Source organism: Leptodactylus fuscus, chromosome 8, assembly GCF_031893055.1.
Source record: "Leptodactylus fuscus isolate aLepFus1 chromosome 8, aLepFus1.hap2, whole genome shotgun sequence".
In the NCBI taxonomy this organism is placed as follows: domain Eukaryota; kingdom Metazoa; phylum Chordata; class Amphibia; order Anura; family Leptodactylidae; genus Leptodactylus; species Leptodactylus fuscus.
Window position 1 is genome coordinate 36,370,492 of NC_134272.1, and position 17,141 is coordinate 36,387,632.

At 41.6% G+C, this 17,141-nt stretch overlaps 1 protein-coding gene across 1 annotated transcript in view; it reads left to right on the plus strand.

The window, feature by feature from the left end:
* PIKFYVE (phosphoinositide kinase, FYVE-type zinc finger containing) overlaps positions 1-17,141 on the plus strand; it is a 123,596-nt gene that overhangs the window by 42,412 nt on the left and 64,043 nt on the right. Inside the window, exons 24-28 of the mRNA XM_075284849.1 lie at positions 1,732-1,910; positions 2,288-2,401; positions 6,598-6,706; positions 9,197-9,351; positions 14,779-14,869. Coding sequence (XP_075140950.1) covers positions 1,732-1,910; positions 2,288-2,401; positions 6,598-6,706; positions 9,197-9,351; positions 14,779-14,869 — 648 coding nt within the window. The remainder of the gene's footprint in view (positions 1-1,731; positions 1,911-2,287; positions 2,402-6,597; positions 6,707-9,196; positions 9,352-14,778; positions 14,870-17,141) is intronic.

The following is a 17,141-nucleotide window of genomic DNA, read 5'->3' on the forward strand; positions in this document are numbered from 1 at the left end:
TGTATGTTACTATGGGATAGGATCACCATACATTTGGGCAATGTCCAGTAATTTTATACCACCAGCACTAGAGATGAGCGGTGCTGGAAGGAGTTAATCTACTTAGTTGTGATAAAAATCGGCCTCTTTAATACCTTTAAACATAGGTTCCATGAACCAGCGTACTTCTACAGCACAATGATGCCATGGGCTAGGTCCTGAGCCGTGCCATCAGCAGTGGGTGACAACTCTAACCCTAACACTACATGCTGCAGTGAATAGATGTCACCCTTTGTAACATATCATGCCAACTAAGGGCTACATTATAGGGATTTTATCATTAGAACCCCATAAGATTACTACTAACACGTAGGAATAGCCTTCTCCGCACCGCCATTCAGTAGATATTCCTGGTTTTCTTTGCTATGCAAATGAGTTTTCTCACAGCACTGGGGGCGTTCCCCTGATTTGTGTAAACCGGGGGAGGTGAGAGCAGGGAAGGCAGAGGCAGCAGCAGCAGCAGCAGCCGCCTCCCTGCTCTCAACTCCCCCTCTTTACACACAGTGCTCAGTGAACTTCCGGTGCTCTGTGCTGGCTAATTAGCATATCAATAAAAGCAGGCTAATTCAAAAACGGCCGAGAGGATTAACAAGTTGTGTGGAATAGCCTTTCTAAAGGCTATGCAAATATGTTTAGTTAAAAATTAGTTTTCCCAATGATAGAATCTCTTTAAAGTATGTGCTGAATCGTTTCGTTGACTCCATCTTGGGTGCCTATAAATATTGACTAAATTTTATTAAAGAGGACCTTTCACCATATCTGGGCACATGCAGTGTTATATACTGCTGGAAAGCTGACAGTGCGCTGAGTTCAGCACACTATCGGCTTTCCCGATCTGTGCCCGGTGTGAAGAGCTTACGGTCTGGTACCGTAGCTCTTCTATGGTCAGAAGGGCGTTTCTGACCATTAGCCAGAGACGTCCTTCTGCCTCGCGGCGCCTATCGCGCTGTACTGTGGAGCGGGGAGGAACGCCCCCTCCCTCTGCTCACAGCGCTCGTCCATAGACTAGCATTATCAGGAGAGGGAGGGGGCGTTCCTCTCCGCTCCACAGCACAGCGCGATAGGCGCCGCGAGGCAGAAGGACGTCTCTGGCTAATGGTCAGAAACGCCCTTCTGACCATAGAAGAGCTACGGTACCGGACCGTAAGCTCTTCACACCGGGCACAGATCGGGAAAGCCGACAGTGCACTGAATTCAGCGCACTGTCAGCTTTCTGGCAGTATATAACACTGCCTGTGCCCGCATATGGTGAAAGGTCCTCTTTAACTCTTTCTGGAAGGTGTTTGTGCCTGTCTCTGTTTACCACTCCTTCATCTCCTCATTACTACTTCTCTGCTCTCCAAAAATATATATCTATGGTCATATGTAGATTACTTTATTGAATTGACAATCTGTCTTGGGGACCAAGATTTATTCAATTGTAATTTCAGAGTGAGTATCCGTTTATGAGGGAGGGGGAAGAAAGACATTTTTGTCTGATAGTGTATATTACAAGGTTCCTTATTTTTAATGTTTGTATTTGGTCCATGCAGTGTTTGTTGAAAAGTTACTAACCAGTTAAAGGAAATACCATAAGAAAACCTGAATGCTTTGTTGCCCCTCGTCCTTTTCCTATCTCCTCCCTAAATTTGTCTGTTCTACCCAGGGATGGTTTTAGCAGTCCAGCTTGACCTACAACTTTTCTTCCTACAGGTAACCCCTGTTGTACCACTCTCCAATGAATCCTGGTCCATGTCTTTTGCAAAATATTTAGAGCTTCGGTTTTATGGCAGTCAGTATACTCGAAGAGCCAACGCTGAGCCCTGTGGCCATAGCATTCACCACAACTACCACCAGTATTTCTCATACAACCAGATGGTAGCATCGTTCAGGTAATAAAAAATGACTATCTTCTTTACAAAGTCAGGTGAAATGTCCAGAATTGTCTATTTTGGGTCTAGCTATGGATTTCTCAAGTGTGTGTGTCTTAATGTAGCCTTTCCTTTTGTTATTCTTACAAAAGAAGAACGCAGAATTGACCACCTTGTAGAAAACAATATGAAGTGCATCTAGAATATAGATTTTATGGCAGTGAATATAGAGCACCTGAAGTGTTCTGTGTACAAGCTTAATTTATTTTTTTTCTGTTGATGTTGCAAAAGAAGTGCATTTTTGCAGAATGAGATGTTTAAAAGGTTGATTTATTTCTGTGATTTCTATGTGAAGATATACGGTAACTTGTATATTAACCCATTCTTTTCTATTTTAGTTATTCCTCCATTCGACTGCTTGAAGTGTGCGTCCCAATGCCAAAAATATACATCAAGCAGCACACGCCAGCAAAAGTGTCAATCCTACAAGATTTAAAAGATTTCTCTCAGAAGTAAGTTGATCTGCAGTTCCTTATTTAATCTCACTGTGTTGGATCTTAAAGTATTGTGAATTGTATATGCTTGAGAATAGAGTTTACATTATTCATTTTTCGTTTTTCCTCAAGTTTTTTATTTGGTGCATAGTTTGCAAACCTATTGCTTTGTATTACTATATTCCAACTCCCATAACTTTTGCTTCATTGTATGAAGCCGTGAAAGGTTTATCATGAATTAAAAAAAAAAAGTGTGTATACGTATTAATATTTTTTTTTTTTGCTTCAATACTATATTATAAACCACTTTAAAAAAAAAAAAAAAAAAACCTCTTTATTCCCCTGTTGTTTGGGAGGGGTAGGAGCTGACCAGAAAATAGCACTAGTAGAACCAATAGAAGGCCTTTTTTTTTTTTTTTTTTTTTTTTTTTTTTTTTTCTTCTTCCTTCTCTCTTCTCTTCCTCCCCCTTCCCCAATCTGAGGAGCTCTGTTGCTTGTCTGTGGCAGGGACATACACAGCTCAGAGCTGCTCCCAGTACTCAGCCCCCGGAGCAGCTACGTCACCAGGGGACTGAGCAGATAAGCCCGTGGTCATAGAAACACATGTAAGTTACAATTAACAAACAAGTGAATAAATTAAGATAGCGGCCAAACAAAGCAGTTTTGATAAAACAATGTATTTAGAAAAAGTCTTAAATCCACATAAACTAGCAGTATAGATAGGATCCTTGCTATGGGACAACCCCTTTAAGCTTATCTACTCCCCTCTCTACACAATGACCTCTGCCTAGGTCACAGAACATGCCTAGAAAACTGTCCCAGAGTGAATCCCAAATGAATAGGGTCTGCTCTGAATCCCAAATGAATAGGGACCATTGTGTTTATAGCATACAGTCCTTCAATAGGAAACAGGAAGTCAGTTGCAAAATTTTACATATTAATACTACCTTGGGCAAGATCGTAGACTATTTACAAAATCGGAGATAATCAGGTCCTACTGGCTTATCCACAGAGGCACACTCCAGATAGTGAAGATTTTTTGCATTTTCAAGTCTTAGACTTCCTCTATGAGCATAAAAGTAGATCATTGTGGTTTTCTTAAAAAGCTCTAAATCCCTCCTTTCCCTAGAATACATATAAAAGTAGAAAATTACTGTGAAACATACACATTAGGTATCCCTGTGTCTAAAAGTGCCCGGTCTACTGAATATAGGGGATCTGCAGTGCTCCTGTTCTGTCAGGAAGGGGTTAATAGGAGCACTGCAGATACCCTATATACAGCCAGGCTGAATTCCAAGTGGGGGAAAACAAAACGCAGTCCTCAAGCTCAGGGAAGGGGCAGACAGACAACCAAAACACCCCCTCCCCTTCCCTAGCACCCAGCAACTACTGCACCCAAAAACTCCGTCCACTTTAATTTTTGAAATTTTCCAGTAGCTGCTGCATTTCCCCCCCTCGGCTTATACTCGAGTCAATAAGTTTTCCCAGTGTTTTTTTTTTTTTTGTGGTAAAATTAGGTGCCTCGGCTTATATTCGGATCTGCTTATACTCGAGTATATATGGTAGATCAAAATAATGCTATGGACAAATGTGGGATTTTACCTTAGAATGCAATACTGTAGTATTGTAGTCTATATAGTATAACCAATCTAATGACTGCTAGATCAAGTCCCCTGGCTTTTCAACTGGAAGTTAACATATTCCTATTGGAGATACCTTTCTCCATGTTGTATGCCTTAACACCACACCTTAATCACCAACCTATGGAGTAAAGAGTATGGCACAGTACTGCGCACTTACCCATATGGTCCCTTATAGCATAATGTAAGCTGGAGGAAGTTATCTTTTAAATCTCATATTGTGGTGGTATTAGGTAACGTTCATGCTGGTAACGTCCTTAAATCCTTCATGCAATTGCAAAAAAAAATAAAAAATTCACCTACTATGCACCTCATTCTATAGATAATTGTATTTGCACCATGCACTACACAGCTAGGCTCTGGACACCGCATACCCAATCTCAAAATGTACTGTATATAAGGGCCTTCACCTGCACGACTGTGTTTTCACGTCCATGCTGTCTTAGGATCCTCATGATTCCCTTCCCATGCATCCCTAAGGTTTGTCTGTTAGGTCATCTGGAGGAGTTGACTGACACCATGCATATTCCTAATATAGGTGCTGTTTTTGCAGCAGAACGGCCGCCATAATAGAATGATGGATGCCGGGGAGAGTTTGAGACGCCAACACAGGTGCCGGGGCCTGCGGCATTGCTACATTCCTGTCCTGCAGGAAGCCAGCAGCGTGGTGATGCTGCAATTCTGCTCCCCCACCCTCCCACATTCGGACTATAAGACGCACCCTAATTTTCCCCCAAAATTATGGGGGAAATAAAGTGCGTCTTATAGTACAAAAAATATGGTGAGAAGATATAAATATGGGCATTTCAAAAATTGTATCCCATTTTAATTACTATCCAAAAAGTGAAAAATGGAACATTACATGGAACAGAAAAAAAATCCAGCTGTTTTATTGGCTTGTAATTCATTGCGGGAGTGCTGTCGAACTCTAGAAGAGACGGGCTTTTCCAGGAGCGCATTGATCCCATCTATAAATACTGACATGTGAACTTGTTTCATTAATTTTGTTCAATAGAAGCCATTACTCCACAGTACAAGCAACTGCTTATGGCAATGTGAAATCCCCAGGGAGAAACATAAGGGCCGTGTATAACATGGATTGACTGCTCTAATGAAAATAATCCCAACAGTATAGCGCTAGCATTACAATGGTAATGAGAACATTTAAAGGGATTATCCAATATTTATTTTTTAATTGGTGCCCTGTCATTGGCTGTTTGAGGAGGCTGTGGTTCTCAAGCGAGTACTGCAGCCACTTCATTGTTTGCATGTGGTGCCAGCAGCGTTGCAGTACCTTTTTTCTTTTGTGTGTGCAAGTTAAATGTAATACATGGAATTTGCTCTTTGCATTCCATTAAATGGTTAAGCTGGGGATTTTAATACTTTATACTTTCCTCCTGTTTTCCTGGGTATACCTCAAACATATAAAATAGTATTAAATGGTTTGTTCAGAGGGTCAAAAGGCATACAGATATAAAAGTAATATTTGCCATACTTGTCTCCTGTCGCACTTGCGTCTGACTCTTGCTGGCGCCTCTGCCTGTCTCTACTACCTGGTCCCTCATGACACACAAGAAATGGCCGCTCTGCCAATAAATTGTCACTGGCTGAGACTGGTCACCACAGTGGCCTAGTGGAATCTCTCATATGTGTCGAGGGAGACCAAGAAGTAGACAGTGGCAGAGGACCCAGGAAGCTTATCATTCAGATCAACTGGGAGTGCACAGGTACCAGGCCCCAGATTGAGGGGGACCCCAAAGGTCCTTCTGCCGCATAAAATGTACCACTATGCTAAATGGAGCAAGGTAAGTAGGCGCCCCCTTAGAGATTCTATATCGGGACCCAGGAGCTTTAAGCAACACCTCCTGTTTCAAGATTTATTTTTGTAACCCTCCGTAAACTGCTCCTTTTTACAGATTGTATGTCTTTCGACATTTCTTTTTAGTATGAGCGCTTCCAGCTCCCCAGAATGAATGGCTATAAATGAAGACTTGTTAGAGTCTCAGTGGGAGATTCGGAGTTGAGGGCACCCCTCTGTGATGTCCTTGTCCCCTAGTAGGGCATCAAGATGAGACGAACATTAACTTTACAAACTTTTTTGCATTAACCACATTGTTATGGAGGATCTGCCATAGCAGAAATCAAATTGGGACTGCTAGGGGCTTGGGACGTGAAGGCTTGGCACTCTTGCTGCAATTCTCATGTGTGTGGTGTTTGTATTTTATTTCTAATCCTTTTTTTTTTTTTTTTTTTTTTTTAAATCATTTGAAGAAAAATGGCCTTGCGTTATGCATTTGCTGTACGCCCTTTACTTGCTTACATTGCCATAGGTGCTGTGAACCTGAGCTCCAGTAGTAATAAATAAATAAATGTAAAAAAATATCATGCATCCCAGAATAAAATCCTAAACCAGAATATGACTACTAAAAATCATCAGGATGCAGAAGGTCATATTATGCAGCATGTCCTTTAAAACACTGCTAGCCTTGAAAGGCTTTTAAAATCTGTGCCATTAATGTGCTCCTTCATGTTCGAGTACTTCATGTTGTGCTTCCTCTCTCCGATTCCTTCCAGAGTGACTCAGGTATATTCTGCAGTGGATGAACGTCTCACCTCCCTAAAGACAGACACCTTTAATAAAACCAGAGAGGAAAAGATGGAGGATTTATTTGCAAAGAAAGAGGTAATAATAACCTCGGAAGGATGACTTCATATGATGGTGCTTTTTTTTAAAAAAAAAAAAAAAAAGTTTTTCATTTTTTTTTTTTTTTTTTTTTACTTTGTTGTAATAGGATTGTAATTTCCTTCCTATTTCGGTATTGCTGCAGTTTTGAGTGATCATAATATAGAAACTGTCCTTTGATCAGACTGAAATAGTTCTTCATTTGTACTGATGTATGCAGCCGTCACCTCACTACGAGTATGGTACGCAGGAGGCCATACAGTCACTGGGCAAGTGCTAAGGATAATGGATTATATTTACTGCTCATGTGCGGTGATACTGTGGTGCTGCGGCACGTACAATGCTCCATCTCCCTTCAAATACGTTTTTATTAACTAGAAAAGACGCCACTTCTTTTCCTTGTGAATTGAATAACTTGCAGCATTTACTCAAATTATGGTATACATATTATGCATAATGCATGTGCATGTTATACATAATGCATGTACCCATTATGCTTTATGCATAGTAGTTTAAAAGAGCTTATTATTCATTTTGCATTATCTGATTTAGTTGTAGGTCCAAACTTATCCTAATGCAATTGTAATTATTTCTATTGAATGTGTCTAAAATCTCATTTCTTGCCATATGTGCAAAAAGTATTAAAGCTTGAAAAGGTAATGCTACATAAAATATATAGAAAATGGCCCTATAATCACATTTGGCTAACTTACATTATATTGTAAATGTTACCATTTCTTTTAGAAATGATGACAGACCCAGATTTATAGGGAGCGTTCACACTACCGTCGGTGTCCGACAAGTAGTGTCCGCTCCTAGTATCCGCTTAAAATCTGGCAAGGACATTAGGAGCGGACACTAGCTGTGTCCGTGACACCTGTCATTCACTTAAATGGGCATCGGGTGCGTTCTTTTCCACTCCGTGCCTGTCCTTCCCTTTCCGCAAGTGAAGATGTCCGACTTCTCAAGCGGACAGAAGAACCCTGCATGTCGGTGAATGACAGGTGTCACGGACACAGCTAGTGTCTGCTCCTAACGTCCCTGCCAGATTTTGAGCGGACACTACCTGTCGGACACCGACGGTAGTGTGAACGCCCCCTTACAAATTGGAGCCTGTCAATTTTCCCCGTCACCAAATAAGTATTTGCACTTTTTAGTTGGGGTCTTTGTGAATGTTAAAATTCAACAATAACGCCACATACTGTACAATAAATGGCGTAACTAGGAATGGCAGGACCCCAAGGCAACCCCCACCAACCCACCCCCTGTATAAACTACATCTGTACCCACTATATTATGCCACTTAGTGGCCCCTGCGCACAATATTATACCCCCCATAGTGGCTCCTGCAGTAGGTATATGCTGCATAGTGGTCCCTGCACACAGTACTATGCCCCCATAATGGCCCCTGCACACAGTATTATATCCCCATAGTGGCCCCTGCACACAGTATTATACCCACATAATGACCCCTGCAGTAGGTATTATGCCACATAGTGGCCCCTGCACACAGTACTATGCCCCCATTTTGGCCCCTGCACACAGTACTATGCCCCCATTTTGGCCCCTGCACACAGTACTATGCCCCCATAATGGCCCCTGCACACAGTACTATGCCCCCATAATGGCCCCTGCACACAGTATTATATCCCCATAGTGGCCCCTGCACACAGTATTATACCCACATAGTGACCCCTGCAGTAGGTATTATGCCACATAGTGGCCCCTGCACACAGTACTATGCCCCCATTTTGGCCCCTGCACACAGTATTATACCCACATAGTGGCCCCTGCAGTAGGTATTATGCCACAGTGCCCCTGCACACAGTTTTATACCCCCCATAGTGGCCCCTGCACACAGTATTAGGCCCCATTTTGGACCACCCATAAACAATTATTTTACTCTGGGGTCTTTTCAGAACCTATAGTATAATGATTGGAGACCCAGGGAAGGAAAATCTATTTATTGTGTCCATGTACTTTCTTAATAAACGGCAGTGTACAAAACAATCCATCCTAATGTGGGTTCCCTCTTAAAGGGGTTGTCTGGGATTTTCAGGAGTGAAGTAGGAAATGACTTGAGAAAATTCTTATTCCTTATTCAATCCTGTGCTGTTACAGTCTCGTAGTGATGGTGTCACATACATCATTTGCCTCCATAGTCTCCTACTGTGCCTCCAATTGTCAAGGCTGAGGCCAGTGATTGGCTGCATTGGTCACATGAGTGATATCTGTGAATTTACTGCTGCAGATCGTGCGGGTACCATTTAGAATGACAGTGCTGGATGGTGGGGCATTTAATGGGTGTGTAATGGTTATTTTTCATCCCATACTATTCCCTGCTCTTGGTGAAATTTCCTGACAACCCCTTTGAGAAGTTAATATAATAAATGCTACTAAATGCACCTAAGCTATTCTTATTGTGTTGATTTTGTGATCTCTTGTACAATTTTTATCAGTAGTGTGTTTTCTACCCCTCTTTATCCGCAGATGGAGGAGGTTGAGTTTCGGAATTGGATCGAGAAGCTTCAGGCCAGGATGCTGAGCTCCAATATGGACACTCCACAGCAGCTGCAGTCTGTGTTTGAGTCAATTATCGTGAAGAAGCAATCCTTATGCGAGATGCTGCAAGCCTGGAACAACAGGTTAATACAACCAGATTGCGCTAACAGTCGGCTTTCCTTCACTTAAGGGTCCCTTGCTGCTGGTATCGCTGCAGATGGAGGTTAAATCTCTTTATATGCTGATCAATACATATGTGATCTCTCTCTATTGCTGAAGGGTAGCTAAAGCCTGAATCCATAGTGTTTCCTCAGGGAAAATGTAGTAATGTGCGTGTGATATCAGAGGCACAGACAGAGGTCAGTCACATCTCTATCCAGGCCATTAATATAAAGCTTTGGGCCTGTCTGCTTTCTGAATAGGGAATAATTGTTTACCTCCTTAATGTGGACTTTATTTTTATTTCTTGTTTTGGTTTCTCTGACTTTGCATTGATGCTTTCAAGAAATGTAGGAGAAGCAGTCCCTGTACAAGTCCAGTCGTAGTGAGGGAAGACTTGTATTCACCTTTGGCCTTGCAGATACTTTAAACTTGGATGTGGATGTGTTGCTGTGTTTCCTTTGTAGTTAGCGTCCGACCTGCTCAATGTTGTATCTTTACAGGATCGCCAGATTTGTCTCCTTATAGTCCTGGTTTTAGAGGTATAATGCGGACATAGAGTTGTCTCATGAGCATAGCCCCATTCCTAAACTTAGGCCCAGATATTGTCACTGGTGGATCTGTGATGCCCTACGGTTTCTGAAGATTTGGTATCACATGCCGACCAGCTATTTAGAAGAACAACTAGCAATGTAATACTTCAAGGGTCTGTGTTTGCTAGAGCAAGAGCTGATTTTAGGGTTCACCAATCTGCCAGTGATCTGCCCTTTTATGATATCTGTGATTTCTGTACAGGGCCACCCTTGGTGCCGGATGGTCTTTCGATAGACGCAGAATCCAACACAATAATGGGCCTTTATTCCAACCGATTCATAAAGGTCCAGGAGCAGAAAACAGCCCAATTTTTAGCTACTTTTAAGCCAATCACATGTCCGTAGAACTTTTTTCTTATGGCTGCTTTACAAATAACCTTGTATCTCCCTTTGACATGTCCTGTGTTCAGAGATGGCAGAATGCAGCATAATAGTGGATGTGGACATGTTGTGTGTAAGTGCAGTGGTCCTAAAGACAATGCATTTCTGTGTATCTGAACTTTTTTCTGTGGCAAGCCATATATATCTTAACCAAAGCCTTTAGTAAGGGGGAATATTCTAGCTTGTGTTTCTAGGGTATTTTTAGATTACGTAAGAAATGGAGGCTATTGTGGTGCAAAGATTTTTGTAAATTTCTCTGTGGTGATTTAGTCTTGACCACTAGATGGTGCCATGGTGTAACCTAATATGCACTTCAGTGTATCTTGGATATTGCAATGAAGAAAATACTTTGCAGCCAGAGCAGGGACCCCCCCCAAAAAAAAAAAAAAAAAAAAAAAATATATGGGAAATTTACTACTTCCATAAAAATGTACTTCTTCTGGCCACTAGATACGGTTGCTTCTGTTAAAGGAATATGTCTCAGGATTGTAGAGAGAAATAAGTAGTGTGGTCTCTTCTTAAGTGCCCTCACTCCTGAAGAAGGCGGTGATGCCTGTATTTAGTGCTGATGGCCATTTCTTGTAGCCTCTCACTAGTGCAGGTTGTTAGTTTTATTATGTATCATTACATCTAGTACATTGCTTTGGATGTTTTTTTTTTGCTGTAAATTGCTTGCGAACATTTGATTTGAGAGTGAGCGAGATGGAGGCATAAAATCTAGATGATTTCAGATGTTAGAGTCCAGGTTTTCTTGTTGCTGTTAGTAGTAACAATGGCACCTCCTCCGTGCTCCCTGTAAGTAATGTTGTTTCAGCAGGGTACCGTAGAGCAGGTGCTTGCGCTGCTTCCTTTTGTTGTCTTTCTGCAGCTGGTTAAGGACCATTTCTTCACATTTCATCATTTATAAATGAGTCTAGCAGAACAGATGTCACCGACCTTCTATAGTTCTTGCATTTGCCCCTTTTATCTATGCTCTTAATAGCATTCATGCTTGGTTGCTATTCACATGAAAAAGAAATAGCCATGACCAGATGAACTTTCGCTTACTTAGCAAGATGGCATTCCCCACCTTCTATTGTTATAGCGTTTCAAATCTGTTTGTAGGGGGATAACCTGGTAGAGCAGGAGCATACAGGTCACTACAGTATTGTCAAATGTATAAAGGAAGAAAGCTGCTGTATTACTGAGCAAAAAGGAATTCACATTGGTTATAGGCAGTGATAATGTACGGTATTTTACTGCACAAAATAGATAAAGGGCTTGTCCAGTTTCAGATGAATATTGAGGGGTAAATGTTTCTGTAGTTGTAAAATTTTCCAATGTACTCTATCGTTTCCTGGATCTCTGCTTTTGCTCATTCTGTTTGCTTCCAGTGGATAAGAATCAGTCCGTGGTCATGTGATATACGGTAGTCTGTAGTCATGTGATGGACACGCATGTGCACAGCTCATTACCAGACAGATGACTGTATACTGTGTCTATAACGAGCGGTGCACCTGTGTTCATCACATGACCATGGACTGATTTTTATATACTGACAGTAAGCAGAATGTATGACAGCAATCAGAGATCTAAACCCCCCCCCCCCCAAACTGTAACTAATTGATACAGAAAGTATATTGGAAAATTGTGCAGCTATTCATTTTACAAGCATAGCCTCTGCCCGCGACTTCGTCTGCGGGTTGTTTGCGTTGAAGATCCACCTGTATTTAGCAAATTTCTGCCATCGATGGTTTGCCTGCTCCGGCGTTACAGCAGCTCTCAAGATGTCCTGCTGCTGACCTTGTTCCTCACGCCATGCCTGAGATTGTTCTGGCATCTCAGCTGCTCGTTGGGACGCCATATAATGAGCGTGTTGTTGGCGTTGATTCGCCTGCATCGGCATTTCGGCAGCTGGCCTGCCGCTGAACTAATTCCTTGAGCTGTGCCTGTGATCCTGTGATTATTCCGGTATCGCAGCAGCTTGCTGAGACACCATATGAGTGTGTTGTTGGCGCCCTGCGGAAGCCTCGATAAGCCCCGCCCATCACTTCCGGTGCCGGGACGAACTGCAGCACCAGCGCTGCTACGAAGATGGGAAAGGTAAGTGGGATACCTCCCCCTCCCCCCACCTACACTACCTACAACCGGCAGTCATGCTGGGATTCCGCTAAGGAAGTGTCAGCATGACTGCCGGTTGTCATAAGACATCCCCAAAAAATAAGATGGGTCCTATATTTAGGATGACAATTTAATGACACTGTCTTATTTTCGGGGAAACACTGTTGTATAGATGAAGACTTCAGCCAGGTGGTGGGCAGTGTGAGGGAACTTGTTGCCAGTCCTTTAAAGGGAGCCTGTCACATTGAAGTGTAACCCAATTTACGAACAGTTTGTTTATAGAGCAGGATTAAGTAGAAATTGAATTTTATTAATTTAACCCCCTACAGGGTTCGTTCTATTGGAAAAGGTCATTACAATATTGGATGTCTCCAGCTCATCCATCAGATTACAGGGAGAGCTGCTAATTATTAGATGTTTCCCTGAAACTCAGGGTAGCCTAGGCGGATGGGAGATACATAAGGAAAAAGCAAATTCTCCTCAGTAATACCTTGTCCAAAAGTGAAGTGTCCTTTGACCGCCATTGCACTCATGCTCAAAGTGCTGCTACAAACCTCATTCTGCTGAGTAATAAAATGTTCAGTCTGGGTTGGTCCTGTGCCGCTTCACCATGTATAATAGGATTAACCCTCCTTATGCCCAAGTCCATGGGGATTGTGTGTATTTTTCACTGTTTTCTGATCTTTGGGTAAGGGTTAAATCACACATGCATTTCTGAGCCTCCTCATTCTGTCACCTCATGAACTGCAATAAATTTTTAACTTTTTTTTTTTTTTTTTTACCTGTCTTCATCCTCTTCCTTCCTCCTCTTTGAACAGTATACATGTTATCAGGAATCCTCAAAAAGAAGTTAGGAAGATCCTTAAAGCCACGCAATTGCCATTGCCAACATTGACCATGGCATCTGAGGAGTTATGTTCAAAAGTCAAATTATTGGAAAAGTCATAGTGTAAAGAAATAATATTTTAAAAAGTGAAAAAAAAATCCCCTTTACAAAATGTTTAAAAAAAAAAAGTGCAAAATGGACATATAACAGGTTCCAATACAAATACAACTTGTCCTGCATACAGCTACACTGATAAACCAATAAAAAAGTTATAACTGCTGTAACTCAGAGGGGAACACTTTTTATTCTAATAACTAAAATTGGGTATATCATTAAGGGGTTAAAATGCACCTAAGGCACCTGAATGATGTGCCAAGTATGATGCATAAACTAAACATTTATGGTAAGAAAAGAGAGGTTTTTCCAATTTAAATGTGACTGTTAGGGGCTAAAGGGAGTCTGTCAACAGTAAAGCCTATACCTAACCACCTTGTAGAGGCGATGCTACGGTTTCTGAATGTACCTCTGTTTCGGCTCTGGAGCCATTCTATTCATATGTAATGGAGGGATGCTGTTCTGAACCTTGATCTCAGACCCATATTTATTCGGCAAAGAGCTTTTCCACTTATTTGAATATGAATAAAGCTATGGCCCCACGCATCGGAAACTGTATTTATTTTATTTACAACAATCCCTCCACATGGATTACTCCAATTTCTGGGCAACCCCTTTAAGATGGCCTCTGGCTAAAGATGGAGCTGATCAGCAAGAGATTAACCCCCTATGCTATCTGAAGGTTTTTTTTTTGTTTTTTTTCTTTTGATACGGTTTGTCAGAAATGGAGCAGACTGATAAATCTATCGGCCTCTGCAGTTGTGCTTCCAGCAATGGAATAATGTAATTGTACCATGTCCATGTCTTTTATGGGCTGACCTCCTAATCCTAGAAAGAGGAAAAGTAGGCAGAATACTTTTTTCACTTTGCAATTTACTGTACACATACAATAAGAGCTTAGCAGTTTTCTTGACATATGTGAATGGGTTCACATAAATGGGGGGGGGGGGGGGGAGAAATGACACATAATTGTTAAAAGCTATTTAAAAGCATTAAAGTGCATACAATGAGAACTCAGACTGCCACCATGATACAGGCTTACTCTGTCTGCACCTATGTAACACATATTAGACATATGATACCTCAACGATAACAAAATAGTACATGTAGCTAAAAGCCGCCATAACAATTTATGACCATGCATTGCATAATAGCAAAATGGCGCATCTTCAAGCAATGTTTATACCGTGCATCATGGGAGGAAGATGGGGACCATGGGTGTCGCCGAAGGCTGCTTCAGAGGTTTATGCTTAAATGACCTATATGTTTTAGTAAAGATAAAACCATAAACCATTAGGCTCCTGTATCTCATCATTCTGAAGAACGTACTTGTGTTCTTTCTTCCCCATTAACTTTGATTCTAACAATTTATTGCTTCCATTGTTTTTCATTGAAAGGTTGCAAGACCTATTTCAGCAAGAAAAGGGCCGTAAGCGACCGTCTGTGCCTGCAAGTCCTGGGAGAATGAGACAAGGAGAAGAGGCGAAGGTAAGGCGAGGCCTGTGGCTTGCTTATATTTTGATCGGATTCGGATCAGAGCCTGACTTGTTTCAGTCCAGGGAATAGAGTTGAATCTTGAGCGGTGTGCCAGCATCATAACATTGCCAGTGACTGCCCCACTTATTGGAGGAGCAGAGACCCATCACTCCTTGTGATTTTGTTCCCTTTCTCAATTGTTTCTCATCTGTCTTGCTTTGTAGAATTGGTTTGACAGTTGTATTTTCTACTTGATTGACGGTTGACGCCACCAGGCTGCTGTGCCATGTAGGCATTGCATAACCCGAATTCCCGTATCTTCTGCACAATGCAGAGATGTCTTCTCTTGTAAATCATTATCTTTTACTTGATATATTATGCATTGGCCAGTGCCTGTAATGAATTCCATCTTCAACCATTAAAACCTGAACACGGCTTCTCCTTCCCATTATATTTTTGCAGATGCTTCTTGGCAGAACTGTATCTGTCATGCTTCTTTACTGACTACCACTTACAAACAAAAATAACACATTATTCTGAGAAAACATGCTACAATGTCACAGAGCCAGCGGTGCAATAAAGTAAAATAATAGGAACACTTGGATTCAGGCTGGGCATAATTACCCATAGATGATGATCTGCTATGTAAGCGCTTCTTGGAGCATTCATAAATGTTATTGCACGTTCCCATACCCTAATGGGAAATAATAATAATATCCTTAATATATGTAGTTTAATAATTGTTTTTCCATTTTTGAGCTCTATCAACCACTTGGGCAATAAAATGAGCCATGTATGAGTTATGTATGTGTATGTGAGAAGATTTATATCCTCATCTTCTTATGCTGCATATTATAACGTTGGACTGGAGAATCCAATAGTATGTCCTGAAACTTCTGCTCCCCGCCGTGCAGAAGAGGATGGAGTCGTTTTTTATTCCTTTGTGTCCATTGTGCTCATTGCTGCCCTTTGGTTGTTGCTGTATTCCCTGCCATCAATTGGATGAAGAGATGTATTGGATTGTATCTTCTGTTAATTCATGGGGAGAGTGTAGTTACATTGTAGTCCCATATTTGGGGAGATAAATATATTTTAATGGGTCCCCAGGTAGGCGATATGCCACAATGACCGGTTATCGGTTCAGCCACTAGTCTCAGATTGGTGCCTGCCGCTAGGCTTTGTCATCAGCTTTGTGATGGGTAGATGTGACAAGTGATGGACTGCTGAGACAGGCTGGCTTATCCTCTGACTATCCTTTTGATGAGCCCAAGCACACAAATTTAGGATTTCTCAAATGTGTGTAGAAATAGACTGTTGTCTATTGTGAACAAGGCCCTTACTCCTCTGAATTATTGATGCGTTTGTCAATGTCTGATTGTCATAGAAGGGAATGGAGCACTGGTTACGCAAGCACACTCTTACTCCATTTACAAAAAGGCCTTGGGGGAGGGGGGACTTCAGTCCCTTGTCCTCCTTCTCACTGGGGAATTTAGCAATCAGGCCTCCAGTAATTGGACACTCATCCCCTATCCGTAGAACAACGGATAAGTGTCTATAAGGGGACAGCCACTTTTAATAACATGTATTGTCAATTGGTGGCTGCTTCTAAGGCCGGCAAAATATGGTCACGTATTGAAAATGGTCGAGACTCATGGGACAAGGATGTGATGTTACCACTTCCGTAATCATTGGTGTGGCCCCATCTGGAATATGCAGTTCATAGAAAGGATGTTCAACACAGGGCCTCAAAACTGGTAGGGGGCATAGAGGACCTTAGGTATGAGGGTAAGTTTTTATAATTTTGAGAAGAGGTGTTTATAGGCGACAAGGCTGCTTCACTGTAAAGACTGTGAATCTGTTGAATAGCCTACTCCAGGAGCTGCTGATAGCTTAAAAAACAACTTGGGTACCTTGTTACAGCTAAATAACATTGATGCTTATAGAAATATATAGAATACTTATTTCCTCCACTCATGCCCTTTCCTGTTGGTTGAACTTGATGGACATATGGCCTTTACCAGATTTAATCCGGATTGTGAATAATTCAGATTCAGAAATATTCTAGGAAAATAATTGCTCTAATCTGATGTGAGCTTAAAGAGGCTTGTGTAGAAAATAAAGATGGTGGTAATACTTGTGCATGGCATGTTCTATAATGGAGAGCAGAGGATATATCTTTCTAGTGATTCTGTCCTAACAATCGTGTCATTGTGTTTTACATTCACACTTTACTGGCGCTTAGAAAAGGGGCATAGACACATTGAGTAACACACTGCGAGAATCC